The following is a 16,504-nucleotide window of genomic DNA, read 5'->3' as shown; positions in this document are numbered from 1 at the left end:
GTATCCATCTGCAGAGCCTGAAGAGGTTTTGGACAAGGTAGGTATTGAAAAAGGATAGGCGCAGCCCACTGTCACCATCTGCCCAACAAACAGATAGCTGATTTTGCCTAGTAGGCAACTAGTGATCTCCCCATCTCATCCTCTGAAGACTCTTGTTCTACCTGAGAGAGAAGAGATTTTGTTACGTGGGAGAACAAGTAACACTGTTCTGGGGTGATCCTCCTCGAGTTGTGTAAAGAATAGAAAATAGGTAGCAGAAGGGACTGAAGACAGACTCTTATTTGGACCAACCCACTAACTCGCCCTCTCCAGGGCATTCCGTATCTAACAGGAGGAAAATGAAGGATGAGATTTTTTTTCCTGCTCCTGGGTCAGAGAAGACAATGAAAGATGGGGCCAGGAAGCCCACCCGCTGAGGAGGTGGAGAGCTTTTGAGAAGTTCTTTTGGAGGAGAAACCAAAAGATTCCTTTATAAAGGAAAATGGGAAGGCAACACAGGCCCCCTTGATCCCAGCACCCACTCCTAGATGAGGAGACAAGGAGAGGAGGGAGCCCTACTTCCAACATGTAATCTTGCAAACTCCTGCCTGACACCGGCGTTCTCTTTGTAAGTTACCTTCTTGGGTATCTAGAAGGGCTTGTAAGCTGTTCCACTGAACCTTTGGTGACCTACTTTAGTAGAGCGTGTTCATCTAGATTTTAGCCACTCACATTCATGCTTGGGCCTGGAGCTACCACAGCAAGATCACAGCATGAGCAGAAAGGAAGAGGGAGCATGGGCAGAACAGACCTGCTTCTGAAGATTTCAGGGGAGCAACACCTGAGGGACAGCTTTTTCCATAAGGAAATTTTCTTTATCCTCATCTGCATTATGTCACTCCAAATCTCTCCTGAGACCTGGAAGAAAGATGGTGCCTCAGCAGAGAGGTACCAGGATCTGCTGCTCATAATGAGGCAGGAGGAACATCTGGGGAAGCTGCCTGTATGCCAAGAGAAGATGGAACTGACCACAAACAGTATATCCAAGACTGGTTACCACCCGTCTGATTGACAAAGAAGGTAGAATTAATCTCCCTCTACACTGGTGGAAGACACACCCCAAAAGTAGCATCAGTTCATTAGGTAGGAGAGAAGCATGGGCAACAGAAAGAAAAAAGGAGGTGATTTCATTTGGCAAAAGGACTCTGAACGGAGATAATATTATTAGTTGGCGCACAGTTTATGTGTAAAATGTACCACATCTCAGCCTTAATGCTTTATTGCTTCCCTGCTGACAGGAAAACTGAAAGTGTGCCCAATTCCCGTGTCTGATTTGCAGTAGTGTCTTGCTCTTTAATCAGCAGAAGGAAAAGGGACAAAAGAAAGAGAATCTCACCTATAAGTCTCCTCCTCAGGGAAACAAAGAATATTGGAGTGTCAGGAAATAAGGGCTTCTAGACAGGAGCTGAACAGTGAGTCTAGCTTACATTTCTATATTTACTATCACATCTCTTCAGATTTTCTGTTATATCAATTCTTTTATCTGAGCTTCCCATTTTTCTTTTCACTAGACTGAGTTGGTTTTCTAGTAAACTGTTAGTTTCCATTTTATCAACTATAATCATTTGCTCAATGTTTTTAATAAAAATTTTGAGAACTGTTGATAAATTTCATTATTTTTTGAAAAATTTTCATTGTATTTGTCAAGTTTTTTTTTTTAAAAAAAAAAGTAGCTACACTTTGATTAAAAAAAATATTTTAAAACTTTGGACCAGCTCTAAAAATTGTAAAGAATACGTTGACCTCCCACCCCAAGACTTGCACCCATGCACCTGTCAGCTCCCAGGGTAGTATACAACACTGAGGGTAGCAGAGCTATATGAAACCTTCCTCTCTGTTGCAGGTCTAGGTCATGGACAGTGTCTCAGTGACTCGGCCTGGTGCTTTTCCTTCTCCCCTGCTCATCCTTCCTCCACTAGCAGGTTATAGTCTGCCACTTTATAAGGAAAGAAGTGGAACGGGGTAGAACAGCCAGCAGATGACTTCTTGGAGACAAATGGAAAGCCTAACTTGCCCCACTTTAGCAGAAGGCAGGGCTTATATTCTCCTCCACTATTTTCTCAAGTGTCAGCAGAACCCTTGCTTCCCCTTTAAGTGGCATGCATTTATTATCCCTACCATCACCATGCTCATATGAGGCAAGGGAACCACCAGCTGCCTCCCATAATCAGTCTACCACTGCTGGAGCCAGAGGGGACTTAGGATAGGAGGATAATGAAGTAACATAGTCCTGTGGATAAGACACCAGTCTGGAGCTAAGGAGACCAGGGTTCTATTCTTGGCTAAACCACTGATCTGCTGCAACAACCTGGGCAAGTCACTTCACCTTTCTCTTCCCCACCCACCTTTTGTCTGTCTATTTAGACTGCAAGCTCCTTGGGACAGAAACTACTTCTCACTATGTATTTGTGCCTCACCCAGCACAATAGTGCTGTGATAATGGCCAGGGCCACTGTAAAACAATCTCCCTCTCACAATTGAGATTCTCAGCAGAGAAGCAGCTTCTAATTCAGCCTACTCCTGGTCATTATAGGGTACCCTCCCAAAACATTCACAGGCAAGTTTGGACAGTGTCAGACATGAAATACGATCTAAAAATTAAAGTACTGAAGTGTTACTTAGTATCCTGCAGCAGCAGAAGCCTGGGGTTTAATTTATGGCCTTGTCTTAGATCTAGTTGAACCCGCACTTTTAGACACTCACCAGACTGCTGTTAGAGGATCCAAATACTTAATTAAGCCTCCAGAATCTGAACAGGGTCCAGGCACTGCTCTGCCTGGGATCTCTACACACACACTCAGGATGTAAATTTTCTAGTTGGCATCCCCACTACTCCTGAAAGCTGAGTTCTTACAGTCCAATTACCTAGTCCCTGGGACCAGAATGCTAGCCATGAGGGCACTCTGGATTTAAATTTACCTCTTATGCGGCATACGATAGGTGTAGCAAGTAATACACACAGGATTCTGAAACATACAGTATAGCATGGCCCCCTGTTTCTCCAGACACTAAGCACAAAGGCTACATTTTGTTATCCATTACTGTCTGGTGTAATTCTGTTCTCCAGGAGAAATACGCATTTCTGGATAATTTTTTCCCCCTTTAAGTTTGACTTCTAGTTGTTTTTAATTAAAAATTTCCTTGGACATATTTTACCATGCTGGACATCGAAATTCAGTTTATTTTCATTCTTATTATCTTACACTTTCCATTTTTTTATTTTTAATCCTTTCATTAGCTCTTTTAGCATGCTTAACTAGAACATCAGGCCACTATAGGGTTATGCCTTGAAATTTCCTAATTGTATTACTTCTGTTATCTGCTTTAAAAAAAGTTATGTTTTTTGTTTATTTTTTTAAGTCTTAATACTTCCACTGACTTTTATCCCAGTGGGCAATATCAAGATATAGTTCCATTGTCTGACTTTTGTTTCCTTATTTTTTAATTTCTTTTCCTAGTTTCATTATATATAAAAACTGGTTATATACAAGTCCCAAGGAAGCCAACAAAAGACTAAAAGATGCCTTTTGAAAACAGATACGAAGCCCATGCTTTTCAAAGCCAAATCATTCATGATGCCTTGATAGAGGATAAATAGTTACGTTGCCTAAACAAATTTCATGAATCATTTTAATATGGATTTTGGTACAGAAGAGAGCACTAGGAGCGAAAAATCATTGTTGCTGCCAAGGCATTACATTTGCAAGAAAAAAAATCCCAAACCCAAACACCTTGCAGAATTATATATGTGACCCAAAAGCCACAATAAAAAAAATACATGACAAGAAAAATCACTGCACGGAGTACAAAGGACACCTGACTGGTAGGTAGATATGGATCAGGGCACTGAAGAAAATTCAAATACTGAACTATTTTGCTTTTTAGAGAGGGATTTTTGCAAGAATTAGAGTGACATTTAGGGGGTAAGCTCTGAAATATTTTCTTTTTGGAAGGCAGTGGCCTGTGTTTAAAAAAAAGGAAGTCTGGATGAGAAGGCAGAGGGATTAAAACAGCAGCTCAAGCTGTGCTCTTTTCTTTCATGACATGAAAACCACATTTTCTCTTCCACTTGTCACACACTGGTGCAAGGTTATCATATTATCACAGCATGGGGACAAAACAAAATTAGATACACAATCTGTTCACAGGACTTGAGCGAGTGGACAATAAGTTTCTGCTCTCAAACACCAAATCATTTGTTGTGACCTCATTTGCAGCGCAAGCTTTCTACTAAAAAATCCTCAAATGATTCATTGTGCCACAGAAACAAATAGCTGTGGGTTGACCTGATGTATATTTGTGGAGTGCTCCAATGTCATTAAGGTTATCAGAACTCAATCCCTCAAAATATGCCTGGCAGGAGCTCTGATATTAATATTAATAAACAGTACTTCTTCAGCATTTTTAATCTTCAAAGAGCTTTGCAAACAATTAGTTCATTGTACAGGGAATGCACTTAGTAAGAGGAGGAGGATTGACTTACTTTACTCTCAAATAGCCTCTTCAGCCACTGCTTGGAGCAGGGTTGACAGGCTTTGGAGAGATGAAAACTAGATGAAAGGGCAAGGCAATGGAACAGAGAAGAGTAAGATCCTAGTGGATTCAACACTTAAGCAAAAGTTCTATTTACGTGCCTGAAAAAAACCCATTAAATTATCTGTTAAACTAGGAACTTACTTCCTGGCAATACTGCAGAATCCCTTCTTTTGTGCCAATGCAGGTCTTGGTCCCTGAGGGGTCAGATTCCCATTTTCCATTCTGAACATTCATATGCATATTGAGTTTGCCACAAAACATGGCAATTTGAGGCTCTGCCAACAAGCCAGCGTTTCCATCAGTAGGCACCTGGAAATAGGAGGAGAACATTGTTATTAATTATTGAAATTTCAATCCAAGGTGGTAACAGTTCAAATGAACTGGAATCAATAATTTCTGCTAGTCTATGCACAGAGATTTGGGAGATTAAAACAAAAATCTCTTGAGTAATTCAACACACAACAAACTCAAGACATGAGAGGTTTTAAATTGAAAACTCTTTGGGGCAGGGATTGAATTCACTGTCAGCTTGTCTAGACTAGGATAAAAGACATATGTAGTTAACACACACTGGGTAACAAACATGTTTTAACTTCAGCTGATCAAAAATGGGGAAAGTTTTCATAAAACTTTGGCCCCTTTTTATTAAAAAAAAACTCTGAAAATTTTCAACCAGCTCTATTTAAATTAACACTTTTTAAACACTTCTGTAGACAGGATAAGGCATATTTTAATATGTGTTAGCTGGTACGATAGAGGTGAACCCAAGCTTCCACCGAAGTTTCTAAAATACAGTTTACCTGGACTACACAAGACACTTAAAATGTGCTAGCTAAAATGTGTTAGCAAACACATTTTAAAAATACATTTCTTATCCTACTGTGGGCAAGCCCAATATGTATTTACAATGCTTGGTACCCTGCCCCCCCCCCCCCGTCTACTTGAAGCATCTAGGTGTTAATAGAGTACAAATGACGAACAAAAATTAATACCACTCCCCTCCCCCAATGCCTGTGTAATTGCTGAAGGGAGTCACATGTGATGTTGCGTAGACTCTATTTGAGATATATATATATGAATGAGTCAACAACCACAACAAAAAACCTTAAAGTTGTTATATCATAACTATTCACTGGGGCACAGTTAAAGATGGTCTGTGGAGCTTTATTTAGAAATTCCCTCATTTTTAAATTATTTTTCCTGTAATGATGTCATTTTATATTAATAGGATATTTACATAAAACTTTAAATATCTGAAAGTTTCTGTTTGGCCATTTATATATATGCATCTTACATTCAGATACCATGTGAACCCCCAAGAATTTCTAAATGCCTTATAAACCAGTGCTTTCAGAGACTGCCATATGTTCTATAAACATCCTTCTGTCTAGAACTTGTCTCCTTAAGTAACTCAGTACTGAACTTCTTCAAAGCTGAAATCACCCTCAAGATGCTGATTGTGCAGTGAAACCATGTGACAGGAGACAAATCAGTTGTTTGAAATGAAAGAATCAGCAGATACATTAACCACAATGTTACTAACTGAAGGCAAACTCTGGCAAGAATACAATGGAAACAGATGTTGAACATCAGCATCAGAGAGTATTACCTTCCAGCAGGGAGTACAGATGGATCTAAGCATCTGTGTTGAGCAGCACTCTAAGTATTAGGAGGTTGAAAAATTAAGCAGACACACCAAGTGGTGAGCCCAAAATGGAAGAAAGATCTCCCATAAAAGTTCTGGGCCAGCACTGTAGCAAAAAGCCGAACATAGCCTTCCTTCTGCCCCTCACAACTGTCCTTTCCATCACATCACATAGGTGAGAGGTTTATCGTAGGAGTGGGTGGGTGAGGTTCTGTGGCCTGCATTGTGCAAGAGGTCAGACTAGATGATCATAATGGCCCCTTCTGACCTTAATATCTGTCAATCTATGAATCACATCAGACATTTGCACTATCAGGCATGCATGATTCTCCCCTCCTCACCTCCACCCAGCCCTCACATTTAGGGGTTGACTCATGTACTCATGATATGGCAGTTGCTATGATTCAAGCAACCAAGTTTTTCATATACAAATACAAATGGAGGTTTTCACTGCCCTCAAGCTCGCTTGCATTCATGTAAAGGTACGACTTGCATCACAGGCTCATTTCTATTCTGTAGAGCAGTACAGGAAAGTAAAAAAAAAACTTGGCTGTTATGAAAACAGACCTATGTGATCCTCTAAGCCAGTGTTTCCCAAACTTCTTCCACCGCTTGTGCAGGGAAAGCCCCTGACGGGCCGGGCTGGTTTGTTTACCTGCCGCATCCACAGGTTCGGCCAATTGCAGCTCCCACTGGCTGCAGTTTGCCGCTGCAGGCCAATGGGGGCTGCGGGAAGTGGCACGGGCTGAGGGACGTACCAGCTGCCACTTCCCACAGCCCCCATTGGCCTGGAGCAGCGAACCGCGGCCAGTGGGAGCCACAATCAGCAGAACCTGCGGACATGGCAGGTAAACAAACCGGGCCGGCGGGCCAGGGGCTTTCCCTGAACAAGCGGCAGAATAAGTTTGGGAAACACTGCTCTAAGCTGCTACAGTTAGTAGCTTTTCTGATCCAACTTTTGCTTTAGGATGAAGGAAGAGAGATTTCCAAATAATCTCCCCACCACGCACCCCTTACCATTTTTGAGTCTGCCTCCAGATCACTTTGGTGTTTGTTGTTTCACATAGTTTATCCAAGCAGGGTAAATTGACAAGATTCTTATAACTGAGGCTCAAAGTTTAACAAACAACAATACCTAGCTCTCACATAGTACTTTTCATTACTAGATCTTCAAAGTGTTTTACAAAGGAATTCAATATCATTAATCTCATTTTACAGATGGGGAACTGAGTCACAGAGAGATCACCCAGTAGGTGAGTGGCAGAGAAAAGAACCAAACCTAGGGGTTCCAAATCCCAGATTAGTGTGCTATTTGCTAGACCACGCTGCCTTCAGTGTATACAATAACCTCTGAACATCACTGAAACTGATCAGTATCTTGTGTATTTCACCTTCCTGTTATTTAGGTCCCTATTAATAGATTACCTTTCCTTGCCAGCAAAGTGCCATGGTAAGGCACAAACTTTTTAAACAGCAGTAAAATGAAAGTGATGTGACACCCTGATAACTTGCATCCAAGAGTTTTTAAAGAGCTGGCTGAGCAGCTCATTGGAGCATTAATGCTGATTTTCAATAAGTCTTGGGGCACTTGGTAAGATCCAGAAGATTGCAAGAAAGCTAACGTTCCAATTTTTAAAAAAGGTAAACGGGATGACCAGAGTAATTATAGGCCTAATAGCGATCCCTGGCAAGACATTGAGGAGCTAATATGGGCCTTGATTATTAAAGGAGAGTAACATAATTCATGCAAATCAACATGGGTTTATGAAAAATAGATCTTGTAAAACTAACTTGATATTTTCTAGTTTGACAACAAGTTTGGTTGATAAAGGTAATAGTGCTGATGTAATGTTCTTAGACATGAGTAAGGCATTTGACGGGGTACACATATGACATTTTGACTAAAAAACTAGAATGATATTAAATTAACAAGGCCACATTAAATAAATAGATTAAAAACTGGCTAACTGATAGGTCTCAAAATGTATTTCTACTCGGGTAATCATTGCTGAATAGGTGTGTTTCCAGTGGGGTCCCACAAGGTTTGCTTTTGGGCCTTACACAATTTTACATATTTATCAATGATCTTGAAGACAACATAAAATCATCACTGACAAAATTTGCAGATAAGACAAAAATTGGGGGAGTGGTAAATAACGAAAAGGACAGGTCACTGATTCAGAGCGATCTACATCATTTGGTAAACAGAGCACAAGCAAACAATATGCATTTTAATACAACTAAGTGGAAATGTATATATCGAGGAACAAAGAATATAGGCCATGTCTACAGAATAGGGGACTCTATTCTGGGAAAGAGTGACTCAGAAAAAGGATTTGGAGGCTGTGGTGGACAATCAGCTGAATATGAGCTCCCAAAGTGACGCTGTGGCCAAAAGAGCTAATATGACCCTGGGATGCATAAACAGGGGAATCTCAAGTAGGAAGAATGAGTTTATTTTACCTCTGTATTTGACACTGGTGAGACCACAGCTGAAAGAATATGTCCGGTTCAGATGCCCACAATTCAAGAAGGATGTTGATAAATTGGAGAGGGTTCAAAGAGCTACGAAAATGGTGACGGCATTAGAACGTATGCCTTATAGTGACAGACTCAAGGAGCTCACTCTAGTTATCTTAACAAAGAGAAGGTTAAAGGGTTATTTGAGTACAAATATCTCCATGGGGAACAAATACTTAATAATGGGCTATTCAATCTAGCAGAGAAAGATGTAATATGATCCAATGGCTGGAAGTCAAAGATAGACAAACAAAATGGAAATAAGCCACACATTTTTAATGGTAAGGGTAAGTAACCATTGGAACAGATTATCAGGAGTCACAGTGGATTCTCATCACTTATAATTTTTAAATCAAGTTTGGATGTTTTTCTAAAAGATCTGCTCTAGGAATTATTGTGGCGAAGTTCTATGGCCTGTGTTATACTGGAGGTGAGACTAGATCAGAGATTCTCAAAAACGTAGACCGTGGATGACCAGCGGTCCGTGAGCTCCATTCAGGCGGTCCACGGATAGTTCCCTCTAAGGTGTGCGCCTGGGTGGCCGCACACAAGAGAATGAAGGGCCACTCACCTAATTAGTGGAGCCAGGACCCTGGAGAAGATGCACATGTAAGGTGAGGTGGTGGCCTTGTGGGGAATAGGGGGTTGGTGGGAGAGAGCAGTGGGGTGAGGAGAGAGGGTGGGGGGAATTTGGGACGTGAAGGGCTGCGGCGGCCAGATAAACAGACAACTTTCCTCAGCTCCAGAGCTGCGGTTGTTGGGGAGAAACGGCCCTCCATCCCAGCCTCAGCCCTGAGGCTGCTGTGGCAGGGGAGAGACCTCCTCTCCTTCCCAGCCCCAGCTCGGGGACTGCCACAGCAGGGGAAAGAGGGCACATCCATCACATTAGAAAGGTAAGGCTACTGATATTAAAATGCAAGTTGTGTGCTTTTATTTGTAGAACAAAAAATGGTAATTATTATTAAGGGTTTTTTTATATAGCACTTTTATCCAAAGCACTTTACAACAGTTAGTTAACGGTACAAACAACATTTGGAAAGATCATTAAGTGGTCCACCGAGAGCATCAGCAATTTTCAAGTGGTCCATGAAAAAAAAGTTTGAGAACCACTGCATTAGATGATCACAATAGTCCCTCTGGCCTTGGAATTTAACAAAATATGAATCACCAGTGGCTGCATACTAAAATGTATTTTCACTCTAATGTTCTCAGACAAAGGAGAGAAAAAAAAACAGTTGTAAAACCTAAAAGGTGACATGATCAGTTTGGGGCTGGGATGAAGGAGAATACTTCAGAAGGCTACAATCCTAGAATTTAACTTTTAAAATAACCAGGATTTGATCATTTCATCACTCAATCATTGTCTCTGTTCAAAAGTCAGCAAGAGTCAGCAGACATCTCCTTAACACTACTAAAGCCAACCACAGACTTCACACACCTCCTCCTTCCACCACTACACACACACACAAAATATTATTTCAAAGTCTTCTTGATTATCATCAAGATCAGGGCTTGTCTTCACTACGGGGGTAAGTCGACCTAAGTTATGCTCCTCCAGCTATGTGAACAACAGACTAACACAGCTGCTACTCTGAAACCTGTCATAGCTGGAGTCGATGTAGCTTAGGTCGACTTACCCTGGTGTCTTCACTGTGCTGCATTGACTGGAGGCGCTCTCCGGTTGACTTCCCTTACTCTTTTCGGAGAACTGGAGTACTGTAGAGCACTCTGCTGTCAATTTAGTGTCCTCACTAGACCCCCTAAATCGATCCCTTCTGCATTGATTGCAGCAGTGTCAATCTCCCCATAGTGAATACCAGCCTTCTGTATAAAACACTGTAAAAGCCAGAGACTTCTTTCATTTCAAGAAGTTACCATCATTGTATTATCTGCAGAGTTAGTTCTAAACAAAAGAATATCATAGCATATAAAAAAAAAAGATGAAGATGAGAAAGTCTTGAATTAAGAGACTAGAGGATGTGATTTTACAGGGAAGGGTTTTCCATTCGTGTTCTACAGGAAATCTCAGTCTGGTTGAAAAACAGCTACCTGTAAAGGCTTTCATGGTATAACTGCAAATTTTACAGAAATCAAATTGAAAAGTCAAAAGGAAAAATCTACTTGCTAATTACTAGTAAAGATGAGAGGCTTGTAGTTAATAAGGTACCAGGAGGCAAATGGATGGTAACCACTCAGTTTAACGTAGTTTCTTAATCAAAGATCTGAAATGGTCAAGTATGTTATTTCAGATCCAAGTATTTAGAACATAAAAGTTAATTTTAAGGCTCAGTAGCATCTCTTAGGTCTTGTCTACACTGCACTGTAAAGTGCACCAGCGGTTGTGATTTGTAAAGCACTCTAAGGAGCTGCACCCTACCAGCCCAGATACGACCCTGTTGGTGCCCTCTAAAAGCTACCCAGTCTGTGTATGTCGTTAACATGAGCTAAATACTGTTTAGAGAGCACCAGCAGGTTTTCCACAGGGCAATTAGAGCTCTACATATTACAACATGTTACATATCACATGCCTTTAGTGTACTCTGTACTGCCAGCTCCTTCTAGACAAGCCCTTACTCAGCCAGAAACCACTGCAATAAACAAATCCATCCCTTCCTTAAGGTTAAAGCACAGTTTAACTTTGAAAATTATACATCTAAAATATTCATGATTATGATCTGAACAGTTCAGCAACGCTGATAATGTCTGTGTTAACTGTATATGTATTGTAGTCAAGAGTTAATTAGTATAGCCATGCCAGTTCAAACTACGGAAAGCAGAATGTGTTCATGACTTGTTTTAGTAATTTGATTAGCCAGTAAAAATAATCCTACCCACCACAAGCCAAAGACAAGGTGAAAGATGTGCCTGCATATTAAATTTCTAGTTTGTCAGAAAAATGAAAAAAGCATGATGCTTCATAAGGGCACTAAAACAATCATGAACTTCCCTAATGCACATTTATGAGACGGTGTAATTTTAACAAAAAAGAAACCTGTCGAGAAGAGTTGATTGGGAAGACTGGGATTCTCTGTAAATGATTAAAGTTCATATATCATGCCAACTATGGAATGATTTCTATTTATCTCTATTAAAAATCAGTGATTAAAGGAAAATGTATCAAATCTTTAGGAAGAAAGAACTGAAAACGTATTTTTCTCTGAAAACCTGGAGAATTATTTTACACAGGCTTCTTCACAGGAGACCTACAAATACTTGCCTCAGTATTTAGGTTACAAATATGTCACATTTGATATACTCATCTGTAGGGCCCTCCCTAATCCACGGCCACTAAAAACGTGTCACGGACTGTGAAATCTGGTCTTCTCCCATGAAATCTGGTCTCGTGTGCTTTTACATCTATACTATACAGATTTCACAGGGGAGACTAGCGTTTCTCAAATTGGAGGTCCTGGCCCAAAAGGGAGGTACAGTGGGGTAGCGGTATTGCCACCCTTACTTCTGTGTTGCCTCCTGAGCTGGTCGGCCGGAGAGCGGCAGCTGGCAGTCAAGTGCCCAGCTCTGAAGGCAGCGCCCCGCCAGCAGCAGCACAGAAGTAAGGGTGGCGATACCAGACCATGCCATCCTTCCTTCTGCGCTGCTGCCTTCAGAGGTAGGCAGCCGGAGCGGCGGCTGCTGACTGAGGGCCCAGCTCCACAGGCAGCGGTGCAGAAGTAAGGGTGGCAATACCCTACCAGGCCATCCCTACTTCTGCGCTGTGGCAGGCAGCGGCTCTGCCTTCAAAGCCGAGCTCCTGGCCAGCAGCCACCGCTCTCCAGCTGCCCAGCTCTGAAGGCAGTACCGCCACCAGCAGCAGCAGCAGCACAGAGGTAAGGGTAGCAGTACCACGACCGCCCCCCCGCCCCCCCAATAACCCTGAGAACCCCCGCAACTCCTCTTTCGGTCAGGATCCCTACAACCACAACACCGTGAAATTTCAGATTGAAATAACAGAAATCATTAAATTTACAATTTTTTAAAACCCTATGGCCATGAAATTTGGTAGGGCCCTACTCATCTGTGATCCTTGAAACATTAGAATTCATGAACAGGGGTCTAGTTTTACTAATCAAGTCCAAGTGGGTAACATGTAACCCACATTATTACAAAATCCTCTAATTACCCACTGCATATTCATCTCTTAAAAAGGAAATGGACTTACTGCTGGATTCCATAAATCTGACTACTTCCATAGCACAACTGAGAAATGCAGGGGGAGAGGGAAGAGGAGAAGTAACATATTATATTTTACACACACACACAGAGCTTTCTATTTCTGTTTGGCATGTATGCATATCCAGTCTATGGCATTACAGTTTATTATTTTATAATAGATATAGGAAATGGAATCTCTTTTAGTTTCTACATTCTGTCATAAAATTTCAATGAAATAAACTTGTAAAAAAATTAGTCTTCATTTCATATGGATCATCCAGTTTATAGGAGAATTCCCTTGCTCTTGAATTTTCTGGTGACCTTCTTCAATTTAAAACTCATAGTAAAATCTTGTTTGAAGTGGTGTTGTAGTCATGCTGGTCCCAGGTTATTAGAGACAAGGAAGATGACCTTGAACCAACTTCTGTTGGTGAACAAGACATGCTTTAGAGCTTACTCAGCGCTCTTCTTCAGGTCTTTAAGAATTTTTCAAGACTTCAGTAACATTTCCTGAAGGAGGCTCAGCTTTCAAAACTCTGATAAACACTGATATCAAAGATATTGGGAGAGACAGAGGTTGAAAAGTGACAAGCCAGTTGCATTTCCCATAATTACAACTACAGTATGGAGTGACCCATGTTTTGGGCTATAAAATAAGAAATAAGAGTTGTATTAATGTAATTATTTCTCTAGTTTTATGTGCAACAATGATAATTTACAACTGTGTTTTGTTCTAGCACATATGCCATTTGCGTCACTTCACAAAATCCTTTGTCCATCCTTCTAATCAATGGCATTACCTTGTTTCTGTTATCGCAAACCACAACTGTCTTCCATTCAGTGTGTCCAGAATGCTAGTAGCAAAACATGCTGTGTGAAAGCCACTAGGTTAAGCTTTGCACAGATTTTGGCAAAACTGTTCAATGAATCCACACACACACACACACACACACACAAATTTCAAAACTTCCTCACAGCCTTACTTTGCACTTCTACTTTACAGGCAGCATTATCTCCCGTAAATGTAAACAAACTTGTTTGTCTTAGCAAATGGCGGAACAAGAAGTAGGACTGCATGGACTTGTAGGCTCTAAAGTTTTACATTGTTTTGCTTTTGAGTGCAGTTATGTAACAAATCAAAATCTACATTTGTAAATTACACCTTTACAATAAAGGGATTGCACTATAGTACTTGTATTAGGTGAATTGAAAAATACTATTTCTTTTGTCATTTTTACAGTGCAATTAAAAATAATAATATAAAGTGAGCACTGTACACTTGGTATTCTGTGTTGTAATAGAAATCAATATATTTGAAAATGTAGAAAAGCATCCAAAAATCTTTAATAAATTTCAATTTGTATTCTATTATTTAACAGTACAATTAATCACAATTAATTTTTGAGTTAATCATGTGAGTTAACTGCTATTAAATCGACAGCCCTAATTCTAATATTAAAAACATATCAACTCCTCACATCTCTCTGCTGGAGGTCCTTGGAAAGATTTTTTTTGCAGGTAGGTGGCTGGAACTGGACTTATAAATGGATCTTTAGAAAATGGAAGAGCATAGCCTCAGCTACAGCTCATCCTAGCTCAATCTGAGTGAAAGGGGATGCCAATTCTTAGATTAGCAGCCATGGAAATCACAATGGCAGCGGCATCATGCTATTTGCTGCACTACATTCTTGTGACATTTCAGTTTGCTGTTTCCTTCAGGGACTTGACTGTTAAAAAATGCGCTGCAAAGTAAGAAACTGAAATTGAATTTAATGAAGGAACTTATTTATTACATATACTTACTTCAAAGTAAACAATCATTTATTTTAATTAGCAGTAGTGCTGGTATATTTAAACAGAATGCTCTCCTTAGTTTACATTTACTTCTTTTGACTCTATGGTTTTGTTTGTGCTTTTAATACATAATAAGCAGCACATATACATTAAAATATCCAATGAAAACCTGTCACCAAGATACTTCCCCATTAACCTTTCTGCTGATGCCCTACAGCTGAATTCAAGAAAATTCTGAAGACTTCAAATTAAACATTCTGCTTCAAATCAGATTCTGTTGCACTGGAGTAAAATGGCACACCTCATTACTAAGGCCCTACTGAATTTACAATTTTGCGGAAATAGTTGATGCCGCAATATTAGACTTCCCCTGCAATTTTGACAGCAGGAGCTCTTGCTGTCAGCCCCGGGGGGCCAGTGGCAGGGGCTCACACTGTCAGCTCTTCCAAATTACCGCAAATAATAAAGGTTCATTATTACTTTTCTGTGATTTTCCATGTCTTGTCTGCAACTCAGTCACAATTATTTGACAATCATCCCACGATTCAAGTAGGACCTTACTCATTACCAATTAAAGTAACAGTAATGTGAGCACCAAAGAGCTTTCCAATTTAAATAAAATTAGGATTCACTAGTTCTAACAAACTGGTAAAAATACTGCCTCCATTGTGTTCCATACTACTGTTTGGTTTAAGATGGGGGAAATTGGACCCACAGAGCAAGTGAAATCCCCATTGAGAACAATGTAGCACACCAACTTTGAATTCCAGTTTATTCCTGTTCAGTAAGACCAATCAAAACCCCACATTTTTCTCTTTACTTCCTTCTAGTTAACATCCTGTTTGCTGTTCATGCTCTCTCTCACATACCTAACAAGTGACCATTAACATATGAACATACCTAGTGTAATCTTCTTTTTAATATGCTAACTATGCTGAATTCTGAATTAATAACTGACTGCATGCAAATATCTTACCTTATGTTTTAGTTCAGATCATTTATTCAGCATAGCAGCTGCTTCCAGAAAAATCAAACCCTCAGTGTCTCATCTAACCCTTCATTCAAGAGAGTTCACAAGTCAGCACCTCTGACTCATTAAATGGATGCCTTATGGTTTTAAATCCATTTCCCTATTTAGCTCCTTCCTGCTGAGGCAGTTCAGCCATAAACTTACCTTTCCCTTAAATTAACTGCTCTAAAGCCAGCCTCTTACATCCAATGGTAAAAGGTCAAGACTTCCACTTTTTGCCCCACAAGACTGTACACATGTGGTAGAAAGAGACAAAACTCCAGGCTATCAAAGCCCTGGCTGGGATGATTTAGTTGGTCTTGGTCCTGCTTTGAGCAGGGGATTGGACTAGACCTCCTGAGGTCTCTTCCAACCCTAATATTCTATGATTCTATCACGCCTTGAGATTCTTACTCTCCAGACACCACAAGCCCAAGTGCATTTCCACTGAGGCTGGAATAGAAAATGTTGTCCTCCAGAGACTACAAAGGTACCCTTGTTCAGCAGAAATTTCTGCCAAGGGAAAACGGCTGGGGGGCAAATGGGACTGTGCGCTAGCAGGGGTGGTCAATTATTTTATCATCAAGGTCCAAATTTCTTGGTCAAGGTATAGTCAAGATCCAGACTCCACAGAAACAACTAATCGAACTGTAATAAAAATAATGATAAAAATCAGTAAATAAAAGGATTTTGCAGTCCATTCAAAAGCATCTGGCAGTCCAGATTTTGGCCCACAGTACGCCTGTCGACTACCCCTACACTAAAGTAGGGAGACAAGTATCTGCTCGCCCCCCTTCTTGGGGATCTCC

General features: G+C 40.5%; 1 protein-coding gene across 4 annotated transcripts in view; it reads right to left on the bottom strand.

The window, feature by feature from the left end:
* APP (amyloid beta precursor protein) overlaps positions 1-16,504 on the bottom strand; it is a 298,757-nt gene that overhangs the window by 219,113 nt on the left and 63,140 nt on the right. For all 4 annotated transcript variants that reach the window (XM_077819733.1, XM_077819738.1, XM_077819747.1 and 1 more), the window contains exon 2: positions 4,717-4,884. In XM_077819733.1, the coding sequence (XP_077675859.1) occupies positions 4,717-4,884 (168 nt within the window). The remainder of the gene's footprint in view (positions 1-4,716; positions 4,885-16,504) is intronic.

The sequence above is a fragment of the Eretmochelys imbricata genome, chromosome 1, assembly GCF_965152235.1.
Source record: "Eretmochelys imbricata isolate rEreImb1 chromosome 1, rEreImb1.hap1, whole genome shotgun sequence".
In the NCBI taxonomy this organism is placed as follows: Eukaryota; Metazoa; Chordata; order Testudines; family Cheloniidae; genus Eretmochelys; species Eretmochelys imbricata.
Note: the sequence above shows the minus strand (reverse complement) of the source record. Positions and strands in the feature narration are given on the sequence as shown.